Below are 17,799 nucleotides of genomic sequence, written 5' to 3' on the forward strand. Positions count from 1 at the left end.
TAGTGTCTAATAGTTCCAATTCCTCCCCTACTGCCAGCCCCCCAGGGACCACAGCCACACACCAGGTTGTAGAGTTAATAAAATCTCTTCCGAGCCAGCGGGTTGCAGCCAGAGCTGCCAACAAGTCCAGAGGCGTTGCCTTGGGTTCAAGTGCCCCCGAGGCTGTTGCTCAGTCAGCTTCCAGAGCTTCCCACCACTGCCGGGAGCTACCAGAGCCCCAGCCACCCCCCTCCCTCCCTCCCAGGCCCCAGGGCCTGACCCTGATATTTGGGACAAGGTGCTGGGGACATAGACAAAATGTAATGATGTGCAGAAGCCCAAGTGGAGAGTCACATCTCGGTCTCAGCCAACAGACTGTCACCGAGTCCTGAAGTCATGAGCACCATCTGAGAGCTGGGATCTGTGGAAGGGCAGAGGGGTGTTCAGACCACCATTCATTCCCCCAGGGACACAAATCTGGTGAGAGACAGCCTAGGTTTCCCACACCCACTCTCCCTGGTCCCGGGCCTCTTCCAGATCTGGCTTTGATCAACCCTCGGGGCTCTTACCACTGGGGCACATCCAGGAGCTGCTGCTCCTCTGGTGGGCAGCAGGCTCCCGCCCTCTCTCTCGTTCCTGGGTGTCGCCAGCCCCTCCCGCCACCTCCTCCTCCTCCTCTCCCTCTGAGAGGAGGTCACAGATCTGTTGCTGCAGCTCTGGGCTAATGCTGTTCTCAGCCAACACCAGGCTCCGCAAGGCCGTGGGGTAATTTTCTACCATGTCCAGCAGGGTCTGAGGTGGGGGAAGAATGCGGAAGAGGAGGAACACAGTTAAGGCGGCTTCACACTCCAGCCTGCCACCCCTTCAGTATGTCCACAGACACGTGAGCTCCCCTGCACCCCCACCTCTAGCCCCTACCCAGACATGAAAACTTCTCACCTGAGCTGACTGGTTGGTGAGCCCTGTGCCCTCCAAGTCTAGGACCTCTAAGGTGCGGCTGGAGGCCACAGCTACAGCCAGCATCCCTGCCACATGGTCACCTGGGGAGGCAGCACACATGCACAGTCACCTGCAGTCGTGAGCGGGCCTGCTAACCCTTCCTCCCCACAGCCTCCCCAGTGTCCTAACAACCCTAGATCCCACCCCCGCGCCAGCAAATGCTGACGGTAGGTGGCCAATAGGGGGGCACTGTGGCCAGTGAACCGATGAAGCAAGCCAGGCCCAGGGGTGGTGATGGATACTTTGATGCACCTGTTGGTCATTTGGTCCTCCACATAAGCGGCTTCTCTGCTATCTTCCAGATCCCCCTTTCCTTCCCACCCCCCCCACCGTGGTGGGGTTACCATGGCAAGCAACCAAAGGGTCCTGAACTGGAGCTCTTGGATGGGGATGGGGTGGTGAGACTCGCAGGGGGCTTCCTTGAGCCTCACCCAGGGGGTTGTAGTCCAGATTGAGGACGCGGACCTGGGAGCTGTGGGCCACAGCAATCGCGAGGCGGCTCCAGCCCTTAGGGGTGATGCCAGGGTTGGCACTCAGCGTTAGCTCCTTCAAGCCTGGGCAGAATCGAAGGGAGAAACCAGGATGGAGTCTGTTCCTCTTCAAGCCCCTCCCCTGCCCTGGATCTCTGGGGTTTCCCTGGTGGCAGAGAGCCACCCTACCCCCACCACAGAGCTCCAGGGCCATCCGAGACCCATGCCTTCCTTGCCCACTGCAGCCTGGATGCCTGAGTCTCTGTTCTGCTGAGGCCCCAATCCATCTCCTTCCTGAGAGGATTTAAAACACATTCTCACCCACATTCAGAGCCCTCAGCTTTGGACCACACCCCCTGCTCTCTGCACCTGGTTTTTTCATCAAGGCCATACCAGCCCATGCCCTCAGCAGGGCCTCTCTCTCACCTGACTTGGCTCCATCTGGGGGGAGGAGGCCACAGATGAGGTTGATGGCTTCATCACCCAGCATGCAGTCCCCCAGGTCCAGAGCCACAAGGGCAGGGTGGAGGGCCAGGGCTGGGTTCAGCAAGGCCAGCCCTGCATCTGTCAGGGGACTCCCATGTAGGCTAAGGGGGTGAGACCAGAGAGCAAAGGTCACTGCAGTCATCAGCCCTATCTGTAAGGGAAGGATCCCCTTCCCTTATGTGAGCCCTAAAGGTGAGAAGGATACCTGTCATAGCACTTGGGAGAGGCCCTGGGGAGGGAGAAAGAAAATTCTAGATTCTAAAGGAATACAGGTAGAAGGGGAATTTGGCTTCTTTTCTAGGTTAGGGATTGAGATCCAGGACAGAGCACAGAGGAGTGTGGTGGGTTGGTGGGTTGGGATTCTTCAGTGGGCAAATGTAGGGGCAGGGGTCTAATCCCCAGGAGACTTCCTTCTTGAGACCTGAGGAGCTGCTCCCAAGAAGTCAAGGCCAGTGATTAGGTGGGGAGGTACACGTGCCCTGCCAGAAAGGGGTGGGTATCCCATCTCGTTTGGGGTGGGGCTGCGGGTGCAAAGCCCGGAGGTAAGGGATGTGCTAGGAGGGGGTCTTGGAGGCATGGGCAGAGGGATGGGGAGGTGGTGTACAGGGGTGAGAAGACAGGCTGGTGCAGAGACAGCTACAGGAAGGTGTGTGGAGGAACAGGCGGTGGCAGGGGGCGTGTGAAGAGGGATGCAGTGCCCGGGACCCCCTTGCGAGGGAGCGCACTCACAAGAGGGACTGGATGGAGCGGTTGGTCCGCAGCGCCTCTGCCAGCTGCTTGATGCGGCTGGGACTGGACACGACGCCTAGGTTAAGGTTGAGCTGCGCCAGGGACGTGGCCCCGGCCAGGGCCCGGCAGATGCGGCCGAAGTCGCGGTCGCAGAGGCGGCAGCCGCGCAGTGAGAGCAGGCGCACGGCGTTGTCGCGCAGGCCGCGGCAGATGTCCCGCACCTCGGCGCCTGACAGCGGTTCCCCCGAAATCTGGATGGAGCTGGGCAGCATTGTACCCACGGCTGGGCCTCCGGGGCCGGGGCGCGGGCCGCGGCCGAGGTTGGCGGGGCCGAGGGCGGGGTCGGGGCTGGGGTCGGGGCCTGGGCTTGGGTCGCGGACGGAGCGGGGGCAGAGGCGGTGGCAGAGGCGCAGGCGGCTGCGGCGGCTGCGGCGGGGGCGGGGGCGGCGGCGGCGGCGGCGGCGAAGGCGCAGGCAAAGAGCTTCGGGGCCCGCGGAGGTTGCGGAGGCGCTGAGGTCGCCGGCCGGGCTGAGACCGCGCGGCGCTGGGGTCGGGGCGGACCGTGCCGTCCGTGTCTGGGAGACGGGCCGGAGCGCGCGGTCCGGGGCCAGGCGGGCGCTGCTTCGCGCTTGTCCTCGTTCCTCGCGGTCGCTGCGGCGGCTTAGGGGCCTCGGTTCAGGTCATGCGGGACCCGCTTCGGCTCGGAGGCCGCATCTGCTCTCTTCCTTCCTGCAGCCCGGCTCCCCTACCGCCCCGCTGGGAGAGCCCGAGGCGGGCGGGCGGGCAGCGGGCAGCCGGCGGCGGGCGGCAGCACCGGCTGGGGCTGCGGCTGCGGCTCCTGCGCCTGAGCGGGCGGTGGGTTCCCATGGCAACGGTCGCGTCACCGCCGCTCGCCCCGCCCCCTGCCCGGCCTAGGCCACGCGGCCCCGGGTTTGCGCACACCCGGAGCTCTGGAGCGGTGGGGCCGCTCTTCCCCTGGGCGTGGGCCCGAACAACGCTCGGAAAGTAGGTAGTAGGGTTGAGGCCTGGGAGGAGCAGGGGGTGTGGCAGGGAGAAGGCAGTCACGTCACGTGGAGGTGGCATTTGGGACTGTTACCAGCTGCTTCTGCCCATTCCGCCGTCGTTCCTTCTCCCTAAGGGCCAGACCCTCGGTGTCTTCGCCTGCGTCTTGTGCACGCCCTCCCATCCAGTTTGGAGGCCCCCACGACCCTGTAATCCGGGCCTCGCCCCGCCCTCCTTGACGAGCGGCGCCGCGCACGCTGAGGAGGGGGGCGCGGCAGGTGAGCACTTCCCCTCGCCAAGATGGCTGCCCCGCAGCGGCGGCCTCGGGGGCCACGGGCAGAGGTGGTCGTAGCTGCCAGGCACACGGGCACCCTGAAGGGCCCCTGGGCCAGGTGAGCCTCAAGTAGGTGCAGGGTGCTGGTGCCACCCCTTCCGCAGATGCTGACGTCAGTGACCGAGGCTCTCCGTACCTGTGACATTGGGGTAGCCCAATTAAAGGGCGTGCTAGATTCGGCGACCTGGAGTGGTGACGGCTGTTAAGTGGGCTGGAACTTTCAGGAAGAGTACACTGCAGAGTGTGCACAGTGCTGTTCTGTTCGCACTCTGTCCACATAGAGGCATGTCACCTGAGTTACCTGAGGCCCCATGTTACCTGATCCACACCATCACCAAGTGGACAAAGTGCCCCCAACGTGGGGCCACATAGGGCAAATGAAGGGCACATCTTTCTTGCCTTTTACTAGGAGGGAAAGATGCTGACTCAGATTAACTCGGGTAAAGATAAAAAAAAAAAAAAAAGTATAAGCATAGTGAAGGGAGGTCGACAATTCTATTTCATTAACCACCTGATTTAACTCGTTAAGTAGAGCCGATTAAATGGATGGTGGGGTGGATGGTGCTATGCTTGGGGTGCTGGTGGTTTTTAGGAACGAATAGCACTCCTGAAAAGGGCAGAAGAAACCGATGGCTTTGTTCCTCTGGCCCCAGTATAACCAGCACAAAGCCAAGTTTGGCTTCAAATGTGAGCTCCCACAGGAAAATTATCCCTAGGCAATGGGCCAGGTACATAAGAGCCTTGTAATTACATGGGGTTGAATTGAAGTTTTTGACCAATTGTCACTGCTCCATTGGTGTCCCGAGTGAGGCTGAGCCCACTCAAGCTGGGTGCACTCCTCCATCAGACTTAATGGTTCCTGTGTCTGAGGCCTCCCTGCTGCTCCATGGGTCAGGTGTCCCCTGCCCTCAGGGGCAGGTTCCAGGTTCAGTCACTGCTTTCATTGTAGTCTGGGCTGTCCCACCATCATCCTGCCTGGATGAGGGTATAAAAGAGAGAACACGTGCCATTACCACCAGTGACAGAAAAATAGCAAAGTGTATAGGAAGTAGGGTGGCAGGGAGGACCACTGGAATGGCAGCTGCAGTTCCAAACTTCAATCAATATTTTAATTACCAAGTCTATATTTAGCAAGACACCGTGGGAGAGTTAAAGAGGAAGGAAGGAGTAGGTGGAGAGAGGGCCTCAGAGGAGCTGACCCACTTTCTGCACTGGCTGCAGAGCCCTGCAGTCCTGGCCAGGGGTTCCTGGCCTTGTGCCCTTCAGAAGCCCCAAGAGGCATCAGGGAGTTGCTTAAGTGGCTACAGCTCTGAGGCAGCTGCAGACCCCATCAAAAAGACACATGTCATCAATACTGTTCTTTAATCTTCCTCTGCTCCGAAGATGGGGGGAGAGGGGGCCGGCCAAGGGTTTCAGGTGGGGTCAGTGTGACTGCAGGGTCACCATAACAGCCTTGGCTGTGGCATTGAGCACGGTGGCAGGAAGCCTAGCAGCAGGGAGCGCGGCAGGGATGTCTCTGGGGACCCTCTGCATAGGCGGGATGTTGGGGCCTTCCAGCGTGTCCAGGATCCCTGAAAGGAGGAAAATGGAAGGTGAGAGTTGGCTCGACCCTGCCTGAGGAAGCTGTTCCCTTCCCCCACATTCAGGCCCTCCTGTCACTTACCCTCTACCACCTTGTGGTAGGCAAAATGCAGATAGAGCAGGAAAAGCATGTGTAGGGCGGCCAGGGTGCCACAGAGGAGCAGCCGCTGTGTGGGGCCCACAGTCCGTGACACCAACACTGCCACCTAGGGCCACAGGAATACAGCTCAGAGGGCCTAGCTCCAAAGTGAGCAGTGTGGAGAAGACACTCCTACCCAGAGCGGAACCACTTTTGGGCTCTTAGCCATTTGGAGCCCTTTGTGGGGTTCAGCCCAAGGTCTGGGCGGTTTTCCCTAACTCCCTGGGAGGTTAGCCCACCCTTGGCAACCTCTTGCCCAGCTTACCATGCGTAGAGTAGACAGTCCACCCACCAGCAACCAGAAGAGGTAGAAGAGGGCATGGAGGTGGATGTTATAGGTGATGAACAGGACAATGCAGTGCCCAAAGAGGCCATAGCCCTAGGAAAGAAAATGGTGGGGAGGAAAATCACTCAGGCCGGGCTGGCCTCTGAGCTCTCATGGAGACTCTGAGAAATAAACGATCCACTGGCCAGCTCATCCCATTCCAGGCCCTGGGGCCCGAGGACAGATGCAGAGCGAGGCCTGGCTGCTCTTTTTAAGACCACCCTTGCCCACCACCATGCTGGACTCCTTACCAGCAATGCCAGCATCTGGAGCATGGTGATCTGGGCGTTGCACAGGTAGGCGAGGAAGTAAATGAAAGACGAGACACCCAGCCAGTAGCCGAAGCAGGTGCCAATGGCTGTACCCATCAGGGTGCCCTCCCGCTGTGGGGTGAAGGCTCTGCTTAGTCCTGGGAGGCCTCTGGACTCAGCCTCACCTAGGGCTTTCCTCAGGGGCTGCTTCTACCTCACTCCACCATCGTGGGCAGCTTTCAACTTAGTTCAGCCACCCCCCAAAGTCCTTTGTCCTGCTTACAATAATGGTGTCAGATGTCTTCATCCCATGGAGGAGGATGGCAACCAGCGTGAAGACCAGCATGAGAGGTCCATAGAGTTCACCTGCGATTTTCTGTCAATATACCAACTCATTCAGGCTGGAGAGTACAATGGCTCTTCTGTTTATGTCTTCCTTGGCTTTGCCTGGTGGCCCCACCCTCTGCCCTCGTGCCTCCCCCAGCTCTTCCAGACATGCTACCTTGGGTATTCACCTGGGGGAAGTTGACCATCTTGATAGGGATCATGGACTCCAGGAGCCTGGGAGAAGAGGGGAGAGGAGAGATGAGTAGCCCTAGGCTATGAAGTTCTGGAGGGCCTGAATCTTATTACATCTCTAACTCCAGAGAACATGCTGGATGGCAAAGGGAAAAGAGGGTAGTAAAGACAGACAAGGAATGAGAAAATAACTTCCTTGTCCCTAAAAATGCTTCCAGGAAGGACATCCTTCGGATACTGTGCTAACATGCAGAAGCAATATGGAGAACTCAGAAAGCCCACCTGGGCCTTGTGAGAGGGCTTGGCGATTTACCTATTTGACCTGCTCCCCTTTAAAGACAGGCAAACCTCAGCAGAGAATGCCAAGAATTCAGGGCTGTGATGATGAAGCCCTGGGAGCGGTTTAGAAGGAAAGGTTTACTGGAGGGAACCAGTGTGTCTCCTACATCTTCCTGCTTACCAATTTCTCCAGGCACCACTGAACATCGTCTCGGAAAGTACATGTGAACTGGTATGAAAGCTCCACACAGGAGGAATAAAAGTACAAGTCACTTCTGCCCACTTCTTAGGTGGCCAACTTTTAATAATACCTTGGATTGTGGCTTCATTTCACTTCCTTTGGAAAACCTATCCTGTCCCACCCTCTACCTACTCTGGGTCAGGTGTCCCTTCTGTGTGTTCCATCAGAGCAAATAAATGCTCTATTGTAACTGCACTCGAAGGCAAGGCTCCCAGCTATCTTCGCCCTCTGTCTTCAATGAGACCTAAGTATTACAGGGCCCAGCACAGAGCAAATGCTTAATAAATGGCTGCTAAGTGGTACTGGGTATTTGATAAATATTGCTTAAAGGATGAACAAAAGATCCAAACCAAAATTAGATCCACTTCTTGAAAAGTCATTCAAAACTATGTGCTGATATTGTGGTTCAGAGACTGTTCTGGTGGTGGGAATAAAAAAAATAAATAAAATAAAACTGAGCTTGTTTCTGAGGTCTCTGGGGAGACTGACCCGGAATCAGCATCGCCCAAATATCACCTGTTAGAGGAAAGCACAGAGTTCTGTAGGAACACCAGGAGAGGACAAACTGGGAATGGGGTTGAGGAATGGGGGACAGAGGTGACAACTGAGCTAGGTGTTGAGGGAAGAAGAGTAGTTTGCTACACAAGGAAGAGGAGGAAGGCAATGTGTTATCACCATGTCCTGTTCTGTGACTGGTAAGACATACAGTGTAGCTGGGGTACAGGTGCAATGATGAGGGCTGGTGGGGCCATGAAGAGGGGAGCCTAAGGGCTTGGTATCTGGTTGTAGTTTGGATGAAGGATTAGGTGTTAGGAGGGCAGCTTCTATCAGGAGAAGGATCCTCACCTGCTTCGCACCTGGGCAGGCTCCACATCAAAGTAGGGTCTCAGGATGTCGATGTTGGCGTACAAGCTGAAGGCCCTGGAGGCTTGTCTCTTCCCTGCCTGCCACATCTGAAGTAAGGAAGACAGAAGTGGGGTGGGTTGGGATTGTGAGACCCTAGACTATAGTCCCCGTTGCTTATTTTCCATTAGATTTCTACATGGTTCTATGGGGTCAGACAACGTGGGGTGAGCTTCAACACAACTTCAGAACTTGCGGCCTGCCTAGGCATACTTTTCCACCCGCTAGGGATCCAGTCTTGCTTACCTGATCAGCCACCTGCCGGCTCAGCTGTCCCTTGAAGCCCTTCATGCCCAGGAACTCCCCATCCTCCTCTTCCGCAGCAGCTGCATCGGCATCTACTTCTTCCTCGCGCAGGCGCTGATGCAACTCACCCATGTCCTCGAAGCTGGAGCCTGAGGTATCATCCATGTTCTCCATGTCAATCACAGCTGAGCCTCCACCCTGTGAAGACAGTGGCTTGTAGAGTGCAAGATCTTTCTGCTCCACCTGTACGTCCTCCTATTGGTCGCAGGGTTTGGGACTTTGTTAGTCCACTGCTGGGGATATGGCTTGGAATCGCCATAGATCAGGCCCCTCTCTTTCCCTCATTTGCTCTCAGAACGCTTGGTTGTCTGGTTCTCTTTTCTAGCCTGGGAAACCCATTCCCTGTCTTGCATATATGTCTTTCTTCTACTTTCCCAGTTAAATTCTCAGAGGGCTGCAAAAGTACCCATTTCGTTTGTCTTTTCCAACCCCCAAACCAGGCTGTGCACACAGCATGGTTTTAGCCAGTGCCAGTGAATACCGCCCGCTCCCTCGCCATGCCTGACCCCGATCGGCCAACACAAACTTGTCTGGAAAGCAAGAGCAGGGGGGCGCAGAGATCTGAGGCCCTCTGGCTGGACCTTTCAGGTCGGCACTAGTCCCACAGACTTTCGTGTATACCAAGATCCAAAGGAGGGAACAAGTGTTGCAAATGGAACAGATTTCCAAGCTCCGAGGGAGTCTCCACGACACCTCAGGGCGACTGCCAGCCCCGGGGCTGGTTGCAGCCGGAGCCTTGGGGCGATTACCTGGATGTTTTCTTCGAACCCTCCCCATTCCGGACCAGCCCCGCTTCGGGCGCCGCCGGCCGGCGCCGCTGTAGTTGCCATGTCCCTCGAGGGCTCCCGTCACTGAAGCCCGCGCTAGTCCAGCGCGCGGACGAGTGGGAGAGACGCGGGCCTGAAGGAGGGAGATGTCCAGGGGCGAGAAAGAGAGGAGGGTTCAACCGGAACGCAAAAAGGAGAAACCCGGATGTTTGGCCAAAACTTCCGGAAGCTGGGGACGTGGACGGAGTCCGGGCAGAGTCTCGCGATACTTAGATCCCGGGTGCGTTGCCACGGAGACGGAGGTGGGGGACGCACGCGCCAGTTTGCTGCCCTAGTCACGTGGAGGGGTTGAAGATGGCGGCTGCTCAGGCGGTGGAAGAAATGCGGACCCGCGTGGTTCTAGGGGAGTTCGGGGTTCGCAATGTAAGCCTATGGCCTTGAACTCGGGAAGGAAAATGAGAGTGGGACAGGGATGGGGTGGGGTTGGGCGGGCTTGCCCTACCTGCCCTTTCGCAGACTCCCGTCTTTTTGCTCTAGGTTCATACAACTGACTTTCCTGGTAACTATTCGGGTTATGATGATGCCTGGGACCAAGACCGCTTCGAGAAGGTACGTGGATTTGGAGAGGGTGTTAGGAACCGACCGTGTATCTGGGCAGCCTGTGCCTCAGAAGCAGCCCTTGTGGTGTGCTCCGTTCCTAAAACGTTTGAGCAATGTGCTAAGGCGCTTCGTGTACACGGTTTCTGCCCTGTTCGAGGAGCAAGATGTTTAGTCTTGTGGGAGAAGAACGTACGTAAGTGATTCCAGTGTAATGCGGTAAAGGCGGTTGATAGAGATAAGGACAACCGGGGATGGGGTGATGCCACAAAGGCACTTAATCTAGAAGGGGGATGGGGTTGGGGGCAGCGGTATGGAAGATTTACTTCCTGAAGAAGATGACATCTGGATTGAGCCCTGATGAGTAGAATCTGAGAACAGGGAAGGGTGAGGAGGGACTAAGACTAGAAACGAAATTATAAAGGTTTTGTGAACTGTGTTCCAGGAACGTCCAAGCAGTTTATTATTGCTAGAATGTAAAATGGGGAGCATGAGTGGTAGGCAAGATTGAAGTGCATCTTAGACCCTGTAGGTAATAGGGAGTTTTTGAAGAGCTCTGAAGTGGACATGATCTGCAGCCTAAATGATTGGGACAGAACGAATTGAAGATCCAATAGAGCAGTCAGATTTGTGACAGAATTGCATAGAGGAACTGAGGTTGAAAGCATGAACTAAGATTGTAATCAGGAAAATAGAGCAAAAGGGATATAGAAGGTAAATTTGATAATTGCTTTGGTGTGGGCTTTGAGGAGGAAATATAAAAGGACCTAATTTGAGGAGCTGCTTTGATGGCTGGTGGTGTCATTTACTGATGAGAAATAGATCTAGGGGAAGGGAATGATGCTGCATTTAAGTTTCCTGTATATGGAGAAGTTTAGGAGGCTAGTACTAGGTGTGTTTGAAATGAGATCAGAAGTGAGATATAATTTGGGGTTTTTTAGTATGTGTGGTTGCTAAAACCATGAGTGTGATTGAGGTCATCTTGGAGAGAGACAGAAAAACCTGGGAAATAGTGACATTGGTGAAGTGGGTAGAAGAAAGTGAATTTAGAAGGATTCCTCAGAGAAGGAGGAAGAGAACCAGAAGATTGGTACTCAGAAGTCAAGGCAGAGTTCGAAAATGAAGGGATTCTATCAATGCTGAATGCAGCAGAGAAGTCTGGTAGGATAAGGATTGAGTAATGTCAACTCCATTAAGCAGTATGGAAGCCTATTCTCTAGTAGAATAGTTTCTGAGGATAGTTGGGCTGGAAGCCACATTACAGAGAATTTTACATAAGTAGAGGACGAAAACAGGGAAACTTTTCAAGAGCCTAATAAGGGATTGGGGGAGAAAGGAACATTTATCAGGGACACCTGGTCAAAGGGAGGTTCTTGGGTGAGTGTGAATGTTAATACTCTGGGAGGAATGTCCAGGGGGGAAGGTGTTGACTCCAGAGAGCAGGCTTCATTTAGTGCTTTTTCTGTCCCCACAGAATTTCCGTGTGGATGTAGTGCACTTGGATGAAAACTCATTGGAGTTTGACATGGTGGGAATTGATGCAGCCATTGCCAATGCTTTTCGGCGCATTTTATTAGCTGAGGTATTTATTTTGGTGACAAAGGTGGAGTTGCGTGGGAAACTGTGCCATCACCATACTTGTAGAATTGTCTCAAGGTGCCCCTTTCCTTTAGTTTTCTTGCAGTTTTGCTGAGCATTCCTCATAAACTTTTTACTAAGCAATTCTTCTTTTAGGAAGAGGTCCCCCTGTCAGGAAGTGGGAGTAAATGGGGAATCTGTAGGGTCTTTGTTGGAGAACGATTCTGTTTTCTTGGGCAGGTGCCAACCATGGCTGTGGAAAAGGTCCTGGTGTACAACAACACGTCCATTGTCCAGGATGAGATCCTTGCTCATCGCTTGGGGCTCATTCCCATTCATGCTGATCCCCGTCTTTTTGAATATCGGAACCAAGGTGAGAGAGAAAATGAAATTTTGGGAAAATGGGAGCAGCTCTCTTCTGAAGTAGATTCTGGAGTCATACTGCCTGTGTTCAAATCCTGGATTGATTACTGTATGACCTCGAGCAAGTTAGTGATCTTTTGGTGTGTATCTGTTCTTATCTGTGTGAACACTTGCCTTTGCCTACTGTAACTTGTCCGGAAGACTAAATGATAAATTTAAGTTAATGCACTCAGCATAGTGCCTAGCACCCAAATGTTCAGTAGTTCTTTAACAGCTTCTACTCTCTCCCTTTGTGCAGGAGACGAAGAAGGTACAGAGATAGATACTCTACAGTTTCGGCTTCAGGTCAGGTGCACTCGGAACCCCCACGCTGCTAAAGATTCCTCTGACCCCAATGAACTCTATGTGAACCATAAAGGTAAGTAGTGGTAGGGCGAGCAAGAGGCCCACTTCTTGGTAGGTGCTGGTTTTAAGGAGTGAGGCTTTTCTGATGTGCTTCTTTCTCCAGTGTACACCAGGCACATGACATGGGTGCCCCTGGGGAATCAGGCTGACCTCTTCCCAGAGGGCACGATCAGACCAGTGCATGATGATATTCTCATCGCTCAGCTACGGCCTGGCCAGGAGATTGACTTACTCATGCACTGTGTCAAGGGCATTGGTAAGAACTTTGTTGGCTGTCCTGGGCAGAGTGGTTTGATTACAGTGGAGTGAGGTGTGACTGAAGGGCTCAGCTGAGATGTCCTGACAAGGAGCAAGCTGGTGGGCCTCCGCCATTAGGGGTTTGTATAATGTGAAGGTTTCCCCCCAGGCTGTTTTACTCTCTTCCCTCCAGGCAAGGATCATGCCAAGTTTTCACCTGTGGCAACAGCCAGTTACAGGCTTCTGCCAGACATCACCCTGCTTGAGCCTGTGGAAGGGGATGCAGCGGAGGAGCTGAGGCGGTGCTTCTCGCCTGGTGTTATTGAGGTGCAGGAAGTCCAAGGTATGACATTTGGGTTACCCGTTCAGGTCAGGACCTAAAGTATATTTCCTGTGAAGGTAGCATAAATGAAAGCTCTGGGCTCGTGTATTTAGAACACGGTTTGTTTTCACTAGGTAAAAAGGTGGCCAGAGTTGCCAATCCCCGGCTAGATACCTTCAGCAGAGAAGTGTTCCGGAACGAGAAGCTAAAGAAGGTTGTACGACTTGCTCGAGTTCGGGACCACTATATCTGTGAGTGTCAGGTTGGGGGCGTATTGTGAAGTGGGGCAGGTCTTTGGTGCTGCCGCTTCTTTGTAGAGTCCAGATGTAGAATCTGCGTAGCTTAATACGGGAGCTTTTGCGAGCCCTGCCTGAGCTGAAGTGTCTCTTTGGTTTCCAGTTTCTGTCGAGTCAACAGGGGTGTTGCCACCAGAGGTGCTAGTGAGTGAAGCCATCAAGGTACTGATGGGGAAGTGCCAACGGTTCTTGGATGAACTAGATGCAGTTCAGATGGACTGAGGTTTGCATGGGACTTACCGGCATGGCTGTGCTTGGATACTCAAGTATCCTAGCTGAAGATTTTGGGTCCTGACTTGCTGGTCACAGGACTGCTAGAGTCCAGTGTGACTGCAGGTCCTGGGTTTTCTGGGACAATCCCAGCCTTATTTTCAGTCAATACATTTTGTTAAATGTGCCACAAAATGTGACTTCCTGCCTTTGTAAGGCCTTAATGTAAATAAACTCACATCCAAATAAAAAACTTTTGCCAGAGACTACTTCCGGAGTTTTAGCCCCAATATGTGGGGCCTCACCTTAGAAGAGGTTTGGCATTATTTGGCACTTAGGAACACAGGGTTTGGGTGTTACTGCAGGTCAGGGCCAAGTCCTCTGAAGCCTCATCAGAGATACCAGGGCTGTCTGGGAGGCTCAGTTGAATGTCTGATTCTTGGTTTTGGTTCAGGTCCTGATGCCAGGGTTGTGGGAGCATGCCCCGCGTTGAGCTCTGTGCTGAGGGTGGAGCCAGGTTAAGATTGTCTCCCCTCCTCCGCCCTTCTCACCTGCTCACACGCTCAGGTAAAACAAAACAAAAAAACCTACCAAATTGAGGTGGTCTTTGGGGGCTCAGCCAGACCACAGAAAATTGTGTGCGCCACTTAATCCATTTCCTAGATTACTACAAGTTTCTGAGGAAAAGGGGTGGTCTGTACCCATCAAGTCACATGACTATCAGGTGTTACACAAGGAGGGATGGGTACCTAGCTGCCTCAGTTGGTAGAGCATGCCACTCTAGTTTTCAGGATTGTAAGTTCATGCCCCATGTTGGGTGTAGAGGCTACTTAAAAATAAAATCTTTTAGGGGCGCCTGGGTGGTTCAGTTGGTTAAGCATCTGACTTCCACTCAGGTCGTGATCTCACAGTTTGTGAGTTCAAGCCCCGCATCAGGCTCTGTGATGACAGCTCAGAGCCTGGAGCTGCTTTGGATTCTGTGTCTCCCTCTCTCTCAGAAATAAATAGAACATTAAAAAAAAAAAAAAAATCTTTTGAAAAAAGTGACACAAGGAACAGCAGCAGTTCCATTTGGACAGTCCCTCAGAGTCCAGTCTAGTGGCCACAGAAAACACTGGGAGAGTGGTATGGGCTGCTTGGTCTAGGTTTGTCAGGAATAGATGTCTTTTTCTGGCTGGCATGCTATTTGAGAAAGCTTGACAGCAGGTTCATGGTCACAGTTCTTCCTGTCCAGTCCCTTTAGCAGGATGCTCCGGAGCTATGACCCTAGAGTAGGTCACTGGTTTGAAAAAGGCAGATGGGGACCTTTCTGTATGAAACTGAGATTTTTACTGACATGCAGATGTGCTTTAGAGTTAATGTTTCTACAAAAAGGTTCTATAAACAATAGAAAACTTCTAGCATGAAGTCACAGGATGTTAAAAATACTACAGCACAATAAATACAACTGTGCCCTCCACAGCCCCAACCATAGAGAGGAGTAGGCAGCCATCAAGTTTGGAGGGAAACATGCTTTGAGATGGCCTTCATAGTCAACAGGAAGCAGCCCAAAGCACCACCCGGAAAGAGGGCATGGGGCAAACCTGTGCCATAGAAACAGCTACATAGAACTTCCAAGTCCCATTTCCCCAGGTTGGCCTCTTTCCGACCCTGCCCAGGGACCACCAGCTCACAGGTGGAGCTTGAGCCCAGGCTGTTCTGCACAGTCCTTACCAAAACTGTCATCAGTGGACTGGATTGAGGACAGGTCTCTGTACAGAATGCAGACATACTCTATATGGTTTCTGTATAAATGAAGCCTGTATATGGCCAGTAGTGACCTCAAGGCTAGGGTCTTGCATTCACATCCCCTCTGCTTACAGGGCCATCTAGTGACCTTGAGAACAGAGTGGAGCCTCACAATACAGGTTGTGACAGGAAGGCATATTTTTTCTTCTGGAAATGGTCCATGAGAGAAGTGACCAGGGACCCAAAAGACCAGGAGATTTTTGAAGGCACCTGGACTCAACTAGTCCTAGGAGAGAAGACCAGTGGCTTTGCCAGCTGCTTGTCACAGACATAGCCTAGCTGGTGTGCATTATCCTCAGATGCCAATGGCATCACGTGACACTAGATAGGGTACTGTGGCTCTTATGCCTGAGTGGACCCTGGGGCTGGGGAACCCACACTGAGGGACTGTGCATGGAATATGTATGAGCTCTATAATGGGATGCCAGAAAGTACTCCAGAGAGTGGCCCAGCCCTGGTCCCTGATGGTACCACACTTGACACTGCATTCAGAGCCTAGCAGTAGTCTGTACCATGGATCCCATCAGGTGACCAGATTCTTGCTCAAAACAGAAAGGAAACTGGCCAGATTCAGTTCAGCACTCAGCACCTGACCCAGACATGCCCCTGAGGGATGGGGAAGGTTTTCCACCAGCCCAGCAGCAAAGGGACTCCGTGGGACTTGCAGTGGCCCAGGCAAAACTCTGGCGTAAGCAGTGCGGGACCAAGCCCTTGTGCAAGCCCCGCTAGTCTCAGTGTTGGGTGTAGCACCCCTAGTGACCCCTCTACACAGGTGTATGGCTACATGGGGATGGGAGGGCTTGGGGAGTAGGGCCAGTCTGCTCTAGCTTTTCTTTCTTAGAAAAGGTGAAACTCCAAGTAGAATGATGGGAGATCTAGACAGAATGGTGTGAGCGCAAACTCCCTTTCTTGATACCTTAGGTATCATTACTTGTGCCTTGCACAGAGCCCACTCTCTCCAGCTCCAGACCTGGATTTCTCTCCAGGCTGACAATGGTGGAAAGTGAAGTGGCGGTGGAGAGGGGCCTAGAGATTAGCTATGAAGGGGAAGAAGAGATGACAATAAAGGCCAAGGAAGAATGCCCAAAAGTTTGATTCAGGGTTCAAAGATGGTGGCCAGGCCGCCCTCCTCGTTGTCCAGCACCTCCGTCTCCAGCATTGGCTTTGTTTTTTTGAAAAGTGAGGGAAGATTCTTAATGTGGACTTCTTTGCGGAACTGTTCTCCTAAGGGTTTCTGTGGAAAACAAAGGAAAAGAATTGATGCTGGGCCCTGAGTAGTGGGTTGTTTCAAAGATTATGACTACAGCTGGCGTCCGGTCTGCCTGTACACATGGTCTAAGAAGACCACTAGGGTAGGTCAAGCTGGTTGGGAGCACCAGGGAAGGCACATGACCTACCCCGATGCAGCCAGCAATGAGGCGTTTGAATTGGTCCTTCCGGCGCTTGTCCGCCACTTTCTGCAGAGAGGGGTTCAACAGCTTGCAGTCAAACTGGTCCAGAGAGTCCTTCTGTATGTCAGGGATCTGCTCCATCACAGCTCTTATCTCCAGGTACCTGGGACGCTGTGGAGTGGGGATATAAAACCACTCAATGGGGTAGGTTGGGCCTTGCCACCTTTCCTATGACCCCACCACACCCACCTCTTCGGGCAGCTGTCTACTTTTATGAAGGCCCAACTGCCTGGGAGCATGCCCCTCAAGATGAAGCTGCAGCCAGCCCTGCCTCTGTGCTTTCTGCACTCACCAGTGCCTCGTATATCTGGAAGGCCAGGTGGACCAGGGAAGCCATGCAGCCGTCGTGCTGCCCGTGCGTCTGTAAGCCCTTCAGCACGCTGGTGAAAAGCCATGTAACAGCATCTGCGAGCAGTGTCCCCGACAGCACCTGGGGACACAGCTGTGCTCAGGGCCAAAGGATTACTCTCTGAAAGCCCCAGCAACCCGATTCTTCCAACTGATTCAGTCAATCCTCATGACCCCAGCCTTTCATAAGGAGTGAGAAGGGGTGAATAACCATACTTGTTTGAGCAGAGGCCAGCAGAGCTGTGTGGTCGTCCTCTGACAGGACAGAGTATCCTTCCAAGCAAGGGAATTGAAGGCTGTAATTAATAGCGCCGTACAAACATCCTAGCAGAAAAGGATGAAGGATTACAATGAGAAAATTTACACATTAATTTTCTGAGTATTCCTATACATGAGGAGCTGGGATTTTAACAGGTGAGGAGGAACATGACAAAAATAGCAACTGAGGACAAACTTCCCTCCTCTCTATGTATATCTAGCAGTCAAAAAGAAGAAAAAACCACCAATATAGAAGTGAAAACCAATGTGCAAGGAGACCAAGCTCAGGCCTGGGGGAGGCTGAACGCCACAGTGTGCCCGTGTGTTTTTCTGAAAGCCTCTGCCCATGCTAGCATGGGAGACACCTTGACCTTTTCTACTGCTTTCTGGAGGCTTTAGGAACCAGGAAGTTAATAAAGCAGCATTAGCCCCCCAAAATTCTTTGATGGCATCACAGATTGAGAAAAGTGGAAACTGGTGCCATACCAGGAAAGGAGAAAAACATCACCTGTCCCCTCCACACACCTCATGCTTCATTAGACATTTGCCCAGGTCTGTAAGCTCCGCCATGGCTGAGGGGGCTACCTCTGTGGCCATCATCTCTTCATCTGTAAGCAAAGAGATATTAAGCTTCAT

The 17,799-nt window shown here is 53.3% G+C and overlaps 4 protein-coding genes across 8 annotated transcripts in view; 1 reads left to right on the forward strand and 3 right to left on the reverse strand.

Moving 5' to 3' along the window:
- Positions 1-69: 69 nt before the first annotated feature.
- Positions 70-3,525, reverse strand: LRRC73 (leucine rich repeat containing 73). The gene is made up of 6 exons (XM_007085310.3): positions 2,664-3,525; positions 1,875-2,035; positions 1,410-1,532; positions 919-1,019; positions 549-771; positions 70-400 (listed from the first exon to the last, which is right to left on the reverse strand). Exons 1-6 carry the CDS (start codon positions 2,933-2,935, stop codon positions 330-332), a joined length of 951 nt encoding a protein of 316 aa, XP_007085372.2. The 5' UTR covers positions 2,936-3,525; the 3' UTR covers positions 70-329.
- A 1,819-nt stretch (positions 3,526-5,344) lies between these two features.
- On the reverse strand, positions 5,345-9,530 carry YIPF3 (Yip1 domain family member 3). 3 transcript variants are annotated; one of them, XM_007085150.3, is made up of 9 exons: positions 9,293-9,528; positions 8,484-8,681; positions 8,181-8,287; positions 6,811-6,856; positions 6,579-6,671; positions 6,296-6,427; positions 5,985-6,098; positions 5,663-5,786; positions 5,345-5,570 (listed from the first exon to the last, which is right to left on the reverse strand). In XM_007085150.3, the coding sequence occupies exons 1-9, from the start codon at positions 9,371-9,373 to the stop codon at positions 5,422-5,424; spliced, it is 1,044 nt and encodes a 347-aa protein (XP_007085212.1). In that variant the 5' UTR covers positions 9,374-9,528; the 3' UTR covers positions 5,345-5,421.
- Positions 9,531-9,613: 83 nt separating this feature from the next.
- POLR1C (RNA polymerase I and III subunit C) lies at positions 9,614-13,654 on the forward strand. 2 transcript variants are annotated; one of them, XM_007085148.3, is made up of 9 exons: positions 9,614-9,733; positions 9,848-9,919; positions 11,382-11,489; positions 11,726-11,858; positions 12,147-12,266; positions 12,357-12,509; positions 12,684-12,833; positions 12,947-13,063; positions 13,212-13,654. In XM_007085148.3, the coding sequence occupies exons 1-9, from the start codon at positions 9,665-9,667 to the stop codon at positions 13,328-13,330; spliced, it is 1,041 nt and encodes a 346-aa protein (XP_007085210.1). In that variant the 5' UTR covers positions 9,614-9,664; the 3' UTR covers positions 13,331-13,654. The 2 variants fall into 2 exon arrangements, with proteins under 2 accessions (XP_007085210.1, XP_015394407.1); XM_015538921.2 differs by having other exon boundaries at positions 9,655-9,733; positions 9,827-9,919; positions 13,212-13,651.
- A 983-nt stretch (positions 13,655-14,637) lies between these two features.
- The window catches only part of XPO5 (exportin 5), a 48,093-nt gene continuing 44,931 nt past the window's right edge, over positions 14,638-17,799 (reverse strand). For both annotated transcript variants that reach the window (XM_042986435.1, XM_007085309.2), the window contains exons 28-32: positions 17,689-17,771; positions 17,122-17,229; positions 16,850-16,987; positions 16,504-16,668; positions 14,638-16,340 (exon numbers count right to left, since the gene is read on the reverse strand). In XM_042986435.1, coding sequence (XP_042842369.1) covers positions 16,203-16,340; positions 16,504-16,668; positions 16,850-16,987; positions 17,122-17,229; positions 17,689-17,771 — 632 coding nt within the window. In that variant the 3' untranslated portion in view covers positions 14,638-16,202. The remainder of the gene's footprint in view (positions 16,341-16,503; positions 16,669-16,849; positions 16,988-17,121; positions 17,230-17,688; positions 17,772-17,799) is intronic.

The sequence above is a fragment of the Panthera tigris genome, chromosome B2, assembly GCF_018350195.1.
Source record: "Panthera tigris isolate Pti1 chromosome B2, P.tigris_Pti1_mat1.1, whole genome shotgun sequence".
Taxonomy (NCBI): domain Eukaryota; kingdom Metazoa; phylum Chordata; class Mammalia; order Carnivora; family Felidae; genus Panthera; species Panthera tigris.

Coding starts and splice junctions, on each gene's coding strand:
- LRRC73 (XM_007085310.3), bottom strand. CDS start 2,935: ATGCTGCCCAGCTCCATCCAGATTTCGGGGGAACCGCTGTCAGGCGCC. Junction 1,533..1,874: donor CCCAGATGGAGCCAAGTCAG/GTGAGAGAGAGG, acceptor GATTCTGCCCAG/GCTTGAAGGAGCTAACGCTG. Junction 401..548: donor CTCCTGGATGTGCCCCAGTG/GTAAGAGCCCCG, acceptor GCCCTTCCACAG/ATCCCAGCTCTCAGATGGTG.
- POLR1C (XM_007085148.3), top strand. CDS start 9,665: ATGGCGGCTGCTCAGGCGGTGGAAGAAATGCGGACCCGCGTGGTTCTA. Junction 12,510..12,683: donor GCACTGTGTCAAGGGCATTG/GTAAGAACTTTG, acceptor TCTTCCCTCCAG/GCAAGGATCATGCCAAGTTT. Junction 13,064..13,211: donor AGTTCGGGACCACTATATCT/GTGAGTGTCAGG, acceptor TTTGGTTTCCAG/TTTCTGTCGAGTCAACAGGG.
- YIPF3 (XM_007085150.3), bottom strand. CDS start 9,373: ATGGCAACTACAGCGGCGCCGGCCGGCGGCGCCCGAAGCGGGGCTGGT. Junction 8,288..8,483: donor GCCGGCAGGTGGCTGATCAG/GTAAGCAAGACT, acceptor TCCTTACTTCAG/ATGTGGCAGGCAGGGAAGAG. Junction 5,787..5,984: donor GACTGTCTACTCTACGCATG/GTAAGCTGGGCA, acceptor CTGTGGCCCTAG/GTGGCAGTGTTGGTGTCACG.